Raw genomic sequence first — 13,038 nt, 5'->3', positions numbered from 1 at the left:
TGGGACTAACTTAGTGGGGTTTGGTCCAGGAGCAGTGCCTCTTGTAAGTAGAAAGAGTGACTCACAGAGATATTAAATGACTTATGCACAACCACAGTGTAATTTGGAAACTTTGTCCTGACTCCTTGATACTCTGCCACTTGGACCCAGTTTACATTTCAAAATAATTCTGATAAAAATCGTATCTCAATAAACTGGTATACAAGTTGAATGACAACTAAGGTGGATTCTCAGATGGCAGAACTATGTTTTTTTTTTTCTTTGAGAACCACTAGATTACAAACTGAAGGTATAATATGTATTTAAAAAATTATCTAGCATTACTTTTGCATGTTAATTTAATTTCTCATTGATTAGAAAAGGAATATGAATTCCTTTTTTACTAGCAAAGTGGACTTTCTTGACATCAAAGATTCACCCTGTTTAAATTTATTCTTCTTTACTAGTCTTGCCTGAAAACATAAGCCTTTTCACTAATGTTCATTTTCCCCATGAGTTTTTTTCCCCTTATCCTGTCAGGTTTTGAGATATGATAAAGATTGTATAGTAAGAGAGTTGGTGAGTTTTATCATGTTGTTTATTACTAAGAATTCATCATTGTATCCTCTGGCTCTGCATAGTTTAGTTCCAAAGTTTGGTTTCCCTATTTTTGGCTCTTGGTCTGTTGAAAATTTCTGGATGGAATTGTTGTCCTTGTGATACATCCACAAGCTGTTTGAATGGGACTGTCCCCAGAGAAGTGTGCTCTGTTAATTTTGATGTAGGTACGTAGTCTGAAATACAAATTTTGAGTTTGTAGACAGCAGGTGCCAGTAGTTGAGGTTTCTAATTAGAGGTCATTGCTAACTACTAGTGTGTCATGGTTCTCTGCTAAGGCTTTATTGCAGTAATGATTTTTCTGTTGGGTTGTAGGTAGTAAATTATGGAAATGGGTTATGTGATTACTCATTATAAATATATTCATTCAACATATGTTTATTGAGTGCCTTTTACATGTCAGATACTGTTCTAGTACTAGAGATGCAGTGATTTTGATAGATGAAGTCTCTGCCTTCACAGAAATTCTATTTAATCTCTAGAGAGACAGATAATAAACAAGAACATAAATATGTTATGTAATTGCAAATAGGATGAATGCCAAGAAGAAAGTCAGGTGACAAGGAATTAGGAAGGGTGGAAGGTGATTTTTACTCAGACCCAAAAAGGAGCAAGGATCTGTGGAGACAGTGTTCTGGGAAAGAGGCAGCAGATGGCCCGACCTTGAAGCAGGAGTGAGCTTGGCATGCCCTGGGGCAGGTGGCTGGGGCATTGTAGGTGGGGAGAGGAGTGGAAATGAGATCAGAGAAGCAGGCAGAGCAGGGTGCATGAAGGGCCAAAGAAAGGGATCTGCTTCTGGATTCTTCTGCCTAAAATTTCAGGCTCAGAAACTCAGAGCCTGAACAGGGAAAGAAAAATAACAAAGCAGAGAGTGTGGAATAGGAAATGAACTTAAGTGAAAGGAATGATTATATGTTGAGATTAGAGGTGAGTGGGTAAAGCTAGCATTGTCGTGAGGATAAACTGGTCAGAAGGAGGGGTTGTGGCCTGGGCAGGTACAGCCGGCAGGGTGGTTCAGAGCATGGCTTTGGAGCCACTCTGGGCATTATCCGTCTTTCCCTTGGGTAACTTTGGAAGGTACCTAATGAATTTGCACCCTGATTTCTCACCTCTCAAATGAGGTAATGATACTAATCACTTCCTAGTATGGTTGTAATGAAGATTCAACCAAGTAACATAGGAAATCCTCAAGAAACGAGTTATCATTGCTATTATCATCATTATTTATTTTGACATGATTGGAGCAGTTCCTAACCTTACCATTTATTTTCCAGATGGCATTTGCGATGGCATAAGACAGTGGTTGTTGATTCTGGCAGTGTTAGAACCACTTGAGGAACTTGTAAAAGAGTCCAATTCCCGAGCCTCAGCCTCAGGCAGTGAAATCAGAACATCTGTGGGTGGCTTTGGCTTTCGTAGTTTTTTAAGAAACTCTTTTAGGGGTTTCTAACTCACACCCAGGGTTGAGACCCACTGATAGAAGCATAAACATTTTAGGGAGGGCAAGGAATGCAGCTGCAGAGGTAGGAGCTCAAGAAAAACTTTCCTTCAGGTGGATGATTTAATTTTGACAGAAAGGTAAGAAGATCTTAGCTAGGATGATTTTGGTTCTGTACTTCCCTCCATTTCTGTGTTTTGACTGTCACTTCTCATTTTCTAGGTACGTAGGAAATCTTCCAAGAATATTTGACTACTCTCCTTTAGATCCGACACAAGATTTCAACACACAGATGTGAGTGCCCAATTGTAGTTATTTTAGTGTAGTGTCCTACACTAAAAACGTGTAGTTTTTTAATAAAGCATTCATAGTGGTTCTTTCTGGGTTGTAGAACTAAAGGAAATTCTCTTTTCTTCTTTACTTTCTGTATTTTTAAAAGTGTTCTAAAATGAGCATATGTTACTTTTATAAGAAGGAAGAAATAAAATTATCTATAAAATACTTGAGGAAAATTGGAAAATGGAACCAGTATCAATTAGAATCAAATAAATGTTATTTGTGAGAAATTGAGAGAAATTGAGCTGCAGTTATTGAAATTCATAGATAATATTAGTATCTCTAAGAAGGGACAACAATGACCTTTTTGTTTTTATTTCTCTCTCCTGTCCAGGACTAAGTTAGGACATGGCCTTCTCTCAGGCCAGTATTCAAAGCCTCCAGTGAAATCTGAACTCATTGAACAGGTGATGAAGGAGGAACATAAGGTATGTGTCCGAGTGATTGCCACGTTGGTGTGTAGGGAGGAGGGACTATCACCAGCTAGAATGCAGATTTCCTATGATATGGCAAATGGTGGCTGTAAATTTAGCAAGCTGTCAGAATAGCTATTTTATTTCAGAGTCTAGGGTGTCCGTCTGCCCTTAAAAATTGTGGTAAGGAATAGCCAGGTGTGGGGTTTCTAGTCACAGTTGTTCCATGGATTTTATGAAGACCACCATTAATGGTCTTCAGGAACATTATTCTTCATAACATAGAGCTGAGATGGAAAGAATAAACTGTATGAAAATATAAATATCTTCCCTAACACAATCTTGGCCCTTATAGTGTCTTTCTTTTGCAAATCCTCAGCTTTGTTTGCTGGGGTTTCTCAAGAGGCTGGTTGTTGAAAAACAGCACATGCATTCGTTGGCCCCCTTAGAGCTGAGGATTCTGTATTTCTGGGGAGGGCTGGGCAGTCCACATTTTTGGTAAGCTGTCAGGGGATTTGTAAGCACACTCAAGCATGAGAAACACAGTTGGCTGTTCAGTCATTATTAATCAATAGAGTAGTCAAATGATGTGCTTTGTCCTAATAGCCAGACGTGCTTTTCCATGTGCTTGTAGGATAGGGCACTGACCCCTCCCTGGGCTGCTCTGTTACACAACCTGGTCTGTTTGAGTGGGGCTCTTGGAATTCTGCCGTGCACAGCTTGTGCAGCTGCATCTGGCGGCCTTGACTCCTATGGATGCAGGTGTCTTGAATGCAATGTGTGCCCCACTTCCCCATCACCTGCTTTGCCTTCAGAGTGCCCTGTCTTGACTTCATGGGCAACTTCTTCCAACTCTGTTTCTCAAGTATTTGACCTCTGTGCCCCCATCGTAAGTCAGTCATCCTTAACTAATGCCTGCAGACTGAGAGCAAGAATCGAAAGTAAACGAACTTTTTTTGTAATGAAGCCAGTTGGTTGGGGAAATGGAGCAAATGGGAGAGGGAGTAGAGGCAGTATTTGGGGGTGGGTAGAAGGCAGAAGGTTGTGAGGAGAGTGGAGAAGGGTATAGACATTCTGAATGGACAAGCCAGGAGATCAGAATGGTGACGCGAAGACAAGTTTTCTAGTCGCACTGTTATTCGGCCTTACAAGATAGTGAGTTCCTTGTCCACCCACGACAGGAAGAGCCTCATCTGGGATGCAGTTGAGATGGTTTGCGTATAGGGCTAGGGTATCAGATTATCCAGGCTGCTTCTACCTCCGAGCTCCTGTGAACCTTTCATTCAGGCACTCTCTTCTTGGGCCACTCTTGGGGCAGAGTCCTCCCTCCCTGGTGAAAGAGAACAAGCCGAGACTGGATTTAGACTCGGAAGCCTGGCTTCCTCTCCTGGCCCTGAAAGGGGCTGCGGGACCATGGGCAAGTCATGTAACCTTTCATTCTCAGCAAGTGGCAGAATTGGTCTAGGTGGCGGTTGTGAATATTGCAAGTGTGAAGGTATCCCCTCTAATTTAAATAAGTTCTGTGTACGTTACGTGACTGTTGTGCTTTGGAATCTTCTCATTTGAGAAAATGGGAAATGAAAATTTATCAATTTAGCAATGTTTGGAAGTAAAATTTGGTTTCGGTAATATCACAAGCCCTTTTACATTAGGAATAAAAAAGTAGTTCCTGTGTGAGCAAGGCAGCCTGCGAGCAGTGACTGGGGGCCTTGCTCCCTACCTGCCTTTGGATTCAGTGGCCGTTGTGCAGCTCTGTGACCACCAGGGGTCTGAGCCTTGCAGGTGGGAACCCCTGCTCTGTCTGGTTCAAGGTTCATAACCTGTCAGCACTGGGTCATATATGTCCTGCAGGTGTTTTGCTTGGTTCACGCATAAATATCTGTATTTCCAGCTTCTTTTAAACAGTGGAAACCTCTGGCAGTTCCAGGCCTGAAAGCAGTAGCCCATAGCTGAGTAGCAGCCCTTCCTTCTTCACAAGACACACAATCTCCAGCTGGTTCCAGTCTTTTGTGTTTCATGCTCTGGCTGGTGGTCTGGGTATCTGGATGTATGACCCCTGTTCTAGATGACTTGTATAACATCCTTTCCCTGCTCTGAGGTGCCATGATCATAGGGTCCCTTTACTGTTCAAAATGAGCTTGAATTGGCCAGATGATTTACTTTATGGTCCTGAAGGTGTCAGTTTCAAACTGTTACTTGAATAGACAAGTAATTTATAGTAAAATCCTCACTCCCCTTGACAGTAGAGAATTTTACTTTATGGGCCATCAGGATTATCATAGTCAATTGGTGTCAGAGAAAGCAATTTGTGAGAATCTTTCTTAAGTATCAGGAGTCCCTTAGTCTTGTCCCAGGCCTCTGGCATTTGCAACTTGTAGATGAGCCTAACATGCCCCAAGAGAGGAAAGAAGATGTGCTGAGACAGAGAAAAGAACAGATTAAGAGAGGAATGTGTGGTGGAAGGGAGAGAGTGTGAGAGAGGGGTCATAGCCATGTGGCAGGAATGCCTTTTTACAGGGCCATCACCACCAGCGTACTAGCGTCATTTAGTGCTTATGAAAGGCCAGGCTCTTCCTGCGTGTTTACAGATGCAGAAAATGGTGCTGAGAAGCCCTACCTAAAGTCACAAAGCCAGCGAGTGGAAAAGCTGGGCTCTCCACCAGGTAGTCTGGCCCAAGTCTGTGTGTGTGACCACTGCAGTATCCTGCTCCCCTAACAGTTGCTCCAGTACTTGTTTCAGGCTTGCATTGCCTCTGTGTGTGGATGGTGGTGGGTGGGTGACAAAAGGGGCGCTTATTAAAGTTTGCAGAATTACCAGGTAGCTCAGTAACTTGGGTTTCTGTCATATCTTGGGTTATTTCTAGAATATATGCTTTCTGGTATTAAATTGGTCTGCTACAGACCAAAGTGAAATCTAGTTTTTATATATGCATGGTTAACATACATTTTCATCTATAAAAAGATTTGCAGTATTTGTTTTAGGCACTGCCATTTCTATTTACATTTTGGAATTCATTTTTGAAATTAAATTGTGTCTGTGTTAGATAAAACTGCTTCTCTATAAAAGGATACTTTTTCTTCAAAAATTGTTCCCGATTTTTATGTATTCTAAGAGTGCTTTCACACATTTTAAGACTAAATACACTATAATTTATTTTTCCTTTTGAAGATAACATGTTCTAAAGTCTGTATTCCGAACAAATATATTTCTTAAGTGACAATTCATTTGATTTTCCATCTAAATAATCGTTGATACATAGTTGCTGGTCTTAGTATTTTTTTTTTTTTAAATCAGCATGAAATAACCAGTCTTCTACTTGGAGGTGATATAATTTTAGCCCCAAACTAAAAACTTTGTTTTCACTAACCTCCATTTTCCTAGGTTGGGCAGATATAACATTTTTAATTCATTTTTTGAAATATGAAAAATAGCTTGGGAATGCCCTCTGTTCCTTTAGCTTAGGGATTTGGACCTGGGTTAGAAACTACTAGTCCAGAGTTTAAGTTTAAAAGTTTAAATCAATAGATGGTATACACCTGTGTATTGGGGGCAGGCTGCCATGGGTCTTTTTTTCATTCTCATGGTCTTACATTGTAAATATCTGCACAAGTGTTGCTCTAATGTGATACGAAGCCTCAGCCTTGCTGCTTGTTTATTAATTAAAGCATTTGGCTCAAGGGACTGTGACTGAATAGTGTCTGGCTGTGTTCATCAGAAAATCCTGTGTAAGCATTTGGGAAAGATTCTGAACACCACAGTCTTTTCTTTAATTTTAGCTCATCTGTTTTGCAATTGCTGATGGAGAAAGTAAGTACAGTATTCTATAAATATGACAGGTTCCTTAGGTGGTTGCTATTTTGGAGACGCTCTGGGGCTTCCTCTTACAGTTTGTTGTCAAGGCTAGCCATTGCTTTAGGCATTTGAGAACCACCTCACAGTAAGAGAGTGTGTACTTACTGAAGGCATGCCTGACTCTTGGTCAGTTTCGGTCTTTCTTATCTTATGTGGTGATAGGCCCATGGGGACACTCAGGTAATGTCACCGACCCACTGCTACGTAGTTTTTTGACTTAGTTTTTTGGTTCTTATTTTGGCTTTTAGTTCTTTTAAATAAGAAACTGCCTTATCCAGAGCCTGATCTTTTAAAAAAATTATTTAAATTTGCATATATACACAGAAGTAGAGAGCAAAGTATAATGAATTTCCATGTACCATTGGGCGACTTCAGCAATTACCGTTCTGCCAGTTTGGTTTCATCAGTCCTCCCTAAACTCAGCCCTTCCTTTTCCTTTTCCTTCCCTTCTTCTTCCCTTTTCCTTCTCTTCTTCTCCTTTCTCTTAACTATTTTAACACAAAATCTGAGCATCCTCCTTTTCTATAAATATTCACTATGCATCTTTAACTAGAATACCTTCTTTTTTTAAACATAAATATCACATTAAAAGTTGTTTAAAGTGTTAGAAGCATGCTAACAAAATAAACAGTTGTTCCTTAGTACATCTAATACCCAGTCCATATCTAGATTTTTCCCTGCAGTATCAAAGACATCTTTTAAAAGTCTCCTCCTTTTCTTTTTGCAAGCTATTGATTTGTTGAAGGAGCTGGATCCTTTGCCCCAGGATTGCTCTAAAGATTGCTTGCTTGAGCTATTGTTTGGCTTGTGTTTCCTATAAGCTGGAAGTTAGATCTGGAAGCTTAATCATATTAGAACTCAACTTTGTTACAGCCTAACTTTCCAATATACAAGATATGAAGTGAACACAGTAATAGTTGAGCATAAGAATTTGTTAGACCTCCCTTCTGAAATCAGATAGCACTGGTGTGGGGCATGGGAACAAGTGGACAGGGCTGGTTAGGAAGCTTTTTCAAATAACTTCTTGATGATCAGTAATTCTCAAGCTATAGCTTGACTGTTGAACAAAGGATTAAGAAAGGTCAGTTGAGGGAAAAGAAATGAAATGGGCACAGAAAGAGAGGAGGCATCAGAGGGGAATGAATGAAGCTGGGCCTCTGTTCATTCTGAGTGTCTGGGGAACGGTTTCTGGGCGTTCACCAGGGTTTTTCCTGAAACGTCTCTTCTCAGTTGGATGTCCACATGGTGGCACAGAGCAACAGGCGGTCTTTCAGAATTTACTGACGTGTTGAACTTTCCAAAACAGCTGCTTTGGTGGTGACTGGCAGCCACGGTCAAACTCGAAGCACAACTTGTAAGAAGTAACAGCATCAGGTGCAGGCAGTGAGTGCGTGCTCGGGTGAACACCTAAACAGGAACACACAGTGTGAAAGATTTATTCCAGGTGGTGCCTCTACACTACCGAGTGTGGGGAAATAATTTCTGGACTGGTCAGTAATGTTGGCTCCAGAGGTATGTGGGTTTGAAGAGGGCTTACCCTGAGTCTAAGACATATTTTCTTCTCTTTTGGCACCTGGTAAGATGGAGTTGGTAATTAGGGATGAGAACTAGGCACATGTGTGTAACAAGCAGTGCTAGGACATGAGAGAAAGAGACACACACATACAGAGAAACAGAGAAAGACTGACTTTTCTAGCTGTGTGATCCTGGGCTGGTTACTTAATACTTGCCTCATCTGTCAAGTGGAGAAAATAATATTATTAATCACCTTGTGAGAATGGATGAGTTAAGCAAGATTCACATATAAAGTGCTTAGAACTATGCCTGGGCCTAGTAAGTATTCTTCCCAGTACCCAGAATAGTGTCTGACATTTTACAGCACTCAGTAAATTTCTATTGAATGAATGAATGAATGAATGAATGAATGAATGAATGTTATCCATAATGTACAAATATAAGGATTATTTTTGCATGCTCGTGTTGGCTGATACTATGTTAGATATGCATCAGTACTGTGAGCAAAGAAAGTTATAATTTTACAGTTTTCAGAGTCGTGTATGCAAGTAGTAAAATTTATTAACAGGTATAAATTGGTCTTCACCTAGTGCTGGAAGCACATCTAAAGCCAAGTGTGTGTGTATAAGCTGGTCATATGTAGAGGTCCCAAGTCCTCAGATACCCAAATGCTGCCACTTTGGGGAATTCTCCTCTAAGAGCTGCTAGCACTGTTTCAGATCCTCTGCAATGTTCTTTCACATTTGTTATAGGTCCGTGTGTTGTCTCCTATCTCCTCCATTGTCTGTCAGCTCTCAGAGGGCAGAATCCTCAGTGGTGCTCTACAGGAAGTAGGTGGTCAGTAAATACTGGTTGGCTAGATCAGATCTGTTTCCAGCAGGACAGGAAAATTCACCTGAGTTTTACTAGAAACATTGCTTAGAACATGTGCGTTGGAGAGATTTTCTATGTAGAGCCGCCCCTTGGCTGCAGGGTGATGGCTATGGTTGCTTTTTCATCACCTCTGGCATCTGACTGCATGATTGTGCACACATGTCTAGGTCTCCAGACCCTAGGCATTGACCTGAATGTCCAGGAGATCTCCAAGACATGTGACACATGGCCTCCGCCTGCCAGACTGCAGTCAGGCTGAGGAGACAGGCCAGAGGTAGGCTGAAAGTGAAAGGAAGTAGGGGGCATTTTGTGCCTTGTGCCCAGTGATGGCCCAGATAGCACGTTCTCTGGACTTCAGAGGAGGGGAACATGGCCTGGAAGCTGAGCATGTTGGGGTTTGAAGGTCACACATCTGCAGAGAGCATATGGATTACTTCTTTTGCTTGATTGACAAGGTGAGGTTTGTGTCATTTATGCTGCCAAAAGCCAGGACCTGAATCAGAACCTGGAGTCCATTCTGGTTCTGTTCTTTGTTAGCTACGTGGTAATTTGGTCTCGTAAGGTCTGAAGACCTATCTGGCACTTCTCTGCCAGTCTCAGTTCCCCTAATGATAAAATGGGGATAACGGTAGTACCTTCTTTATAGGGCTATTGTGAGTATTAAATATGGTGACATGTAGCACCATTATTAGATAGGCTGAACTTGGAGGAGACTCAGGAAATAGTGTTATCATGAGCCCATCCCTGTCCTCAGGGGCCGTGTGAACTCTTCCTATTCTGCCTCTTCAGAGCATCTCAGGCAGATCACCTGGATTTCCTGCACATTACCAGCAATAAAAAGTCCAGTTCACATCAAAGCTAATTTAAAGCTTCTTCCCCCTACCAAGTTCAGGAGTCTCAGAAACCAGCAGTGTAGCAGGGTCAGCATCAGCGTCCTCTGGTAATTTTTTGTCCTTGCTCCACTAGAGTCAAGGATCAAGGGATGGGAAGTTTGGAGAGGAGGCAGAGCCTCTCACCAGGCTAGTGTGTTTGGCTCCCTCTTAACTGCCGTGTGTCTTCTGTCATGGCTGACCTTTTTGTGAGGACACATTAGTGGTTCTTTAGATATGCCCTCCAGCCCCCACTCGTCCCCTTAAGGACCTCCGTAAGGATCTTTTCTAATGACCTGTCCAGCTGATGCTGTGACTTCCCGACCCTAGATCCTGCCCTGAGACTCCTTGGCCAGCTGACCTTCCATCATCTTATGCATTGTCCTTTCTGGAGGACCCTGGCTGCCTTCTGAGCTATTCTTTTAGCCCTTGGGGAAAGTTCACATGTCCTTGTCCTGCCAAAAATGTCCCCGCTGCCTTCTCTTTCCACTCTGCCATCCTAGCAGCCGCAGCCAGCCTCCTTCCGCTTCTCCAGGTGAGGGGCACACTTCTGAGAACTCCCTGTGCTTATGAGCAGCTCTGCAGTGGTTACCTGGGGCAGGTAATTTCCTTTTATTCCAAGTACCCTAATTTCTCTCATATTCTTTTGGCCACTGTGTAGTTAGTCCAGTGAGGATGGGCCTAGTGTTTCTCTTTAGAAAGGGGATTTTTAGTTTTGAGTCTTTAGTTTCGAGTTAACAGGAAGAGTGCCATCCTGTTCTCAAAACAGGTTTGGAGTGCGATGCCTGGTATTGTACTAAAAACATCCAATGCATGTTAGTGTTATCGTTATTTACCTTCAGTGGGCTTCGGTTTTCTCATCTGAAAATTAGGGCTTGTGGTACTCCCCACTCTGCTTGCTACTTCATGCTGTTCATGTGTATGAAAATATTCCAAGTTGATTTTATTTTTATATTTTAGCCTCAACAGAATGGGATCTCTCCACGCATGTTTAAGGCCTTTGTAAGCAAGAGTCATCCGGAATTCTCCTCTAATAGACAGCAAGATGCCCAGGAATTTTTCTTGCACCTAGTGAATTTAGTAGAGGTGAGTCAGTCTTCAAAAATGCTCAAAAGGGTTGTAAGAAGTATGCCCAGCCTCTAAGTGCAGTTCACTCTGGCTTGGCCAGAATGCCCCCGCCCCCTCACCTACATCTCCAAGCTTGATCAGAATCATCTGTGTCCTTCGAGGCTTTCTGCTCAGCCCACTTGATGTGCCCCATGCCATGTTTTCTAGGCACTTCTGAGTCGCCTGTTCTCTTTTTAATTTTAATATGTTATAGAAGTGTTTGTCAGTTATTTCATTTACTATTCTTTTTTTTTTTTTTTTTTGGTGACAGAGCTTTTTGAGAGTCTTGTGTGGTATTTGGTATCCTTCTGCCACCACTCAGAGATGATCATATTTTGCTCACAGCAGAGTCGAATCACATTACATTCTGTGGTTTTTAAAAGCCACTGAGAATTCATGATTAAAGGCCTTTTCCTCTCCTCTTAAAAAACCACTTTTTTCCCCCCTGATTACATATGTGTTCTTTGTGGAAAATGTAGAAAAATACAAAGGAAAAAAATCATAATCACCAATAATACTAGCCCCTACAAACAACCAATGTTAACATTTGGGTGTCTGACTACTCTTCATTTTCCAGGCACACTTATTAATTCTCTACATGCTATTTCTAAGCAATGTTTTTCACTTAACCTGCTGTGAACATTTGGCCACATAATTACATACTTGAATATAGAGTGATGTCTTTTTTTGTTTGTATGTAATTTATATGAATGCATCAATATAATTACATCATACCTGGCCTTAAATTTTCTAGGGTGGTCCTTTATTTTTCCCCTTTCTCTTTAGTTTGGCTCCCTCATCTCCTTTCTTCTAATTCTGTCTAGGTCAGTCCCTCTCCTATGACTTTTAATGGCTACATAATATTAATTCATATGCTGAATCATAACTTATTAAACCAGTCCCCATTTTGGGACTTTAGGTAAATACTAGTGTTTTGCTTTTAAAGTACCCTGGTGAAATGGCATGCCCAGGGAGAATGTTTTATAATACCAGGTCTTTATACGAGAGTTATATTTGATTTTATGCTAATTTTTATGTATTGGTTAATATCTATAAGTTCACTAATCTGATATAATCCAACCTTCAGAGGAACCGCATTGGCTCGGAAAACCCAAGTGATGTTTTTCGGTTTTTGGTGGAAGAACGTATTCAGTGCTGTCAGACTCGAAAAGTCCGCTATACGGAGAGGGTGGATTACTTGATGCAGTTACCTGTTGCCATGGAGGCAGCAACTAACAAAGGTAACAGTTCAAAAGTGGGAAATTAACAGTGTGCTTCTTTATATGTGAAAACCTTCAAAGCAGAGGTCAGACGAATTAATCCACTGCACAGTTCTATCAGCAGTAGACCCTGCCTGGATGGCGTCTGGTTTGTATGTCTCTTGTCATCTTTTCCTCAGTCCCCATATGACTTTCTTTTGAGAAGAGTCAAATCCATCACAATTTCTGCAGAGGAGTTGTGGATGGAACGTATTTTAGTGCCTATAAATTTGACCAACTGGTTGGCTTGGAGTCAGCTTAATTTGGGGGAAAATATTTGTAATACTTCGTGTGGAAAATTCTTCAACATTATCACTCATAGATTGTGCTATAAAGTCTGAGGGAAATGATCAGAAATGCATTTTTTGATGTGAACCATTCAAGTAGAGATCTCTTAACATAACCCACCTTTGGCAATCAAGTATGTCCAATGCCTTTTGCAGACGAAGTGTGGCAGGGCTGTTTATAGGCCCCACACCCATTAGAGGGGTCTCTGGACTGGACTTTGGAAGTGAGAGGAAGGCCGATACTGCAGCCAGGTCGGGGTCTGAGGGAAGGTTCCTTTGGTCAGTCTAATCTGGTTCTTTCCAGGCAGAACAGAGAAACGATTTTACTTAGAATTAACATTTTAGAAGCAGAAAAAGGCAAATTATCTGCTAAGTAGCTTCTTTTCTGTGAATGGGTCATTTCTATAAAGTCCAAAGGTCCCTGGGTGCCCTTTTTCCTCTTTTTGTTTGGGTGGGGGTGGGAGGAGAGTCACTTTATTGTGCTAATTGGA

General features: G+C 41.5%; 1 protein-coding gene across 1 annotated transcript in view; it reads left to right on the top strand.

The window, feature by feature from the left end:
* Window positions 1-13,038, top strand: part of USP13 (ubiquitin specific peptidase 13) — a 97,468-nt gene that overhangs the window by 51,881 nt on the left and 32,549 nt on the right. The window contains exons 9-12 of the mRNA XM_039856004.1: window positions 2,258-2,329; window positions 2,706-2,799; window positions 10,855-10,980; window positions 12,089-12,242. Of these exons, the coding sequence (XP_039711938.1) occupies window positions 2,258-2,329; window positions 2,706-2,799; window positions 10,855-10,980; window positions 12,089-12,242 (446 nt within the window). The remainder of the gene's footprint in view (window positions 1-2,257; window positions 2,330-2,705; window positions 2,800-10,854; window positions 10,981-12,088; window positions 12,243-13,038) is intronic.

Source organism: Pteropus medius, unplaced genomic scaffold (assembly GCF_902729225.1).
Source record: "Pteropus medius unplaced genomic scaffold, Ma_sr-lr_union100, whole genome shotgun sequence".
In the NCBI taxonomy this organism is placed as follows: Eukaryota; Metazoa; Chordata; class Mammalia; order Chiroptera; family Pteropodidae; genus Pteropus; species Pteropus medius.
This window is presented reverse-complemented; position numbering and strand designations above follow the sequence as displayed.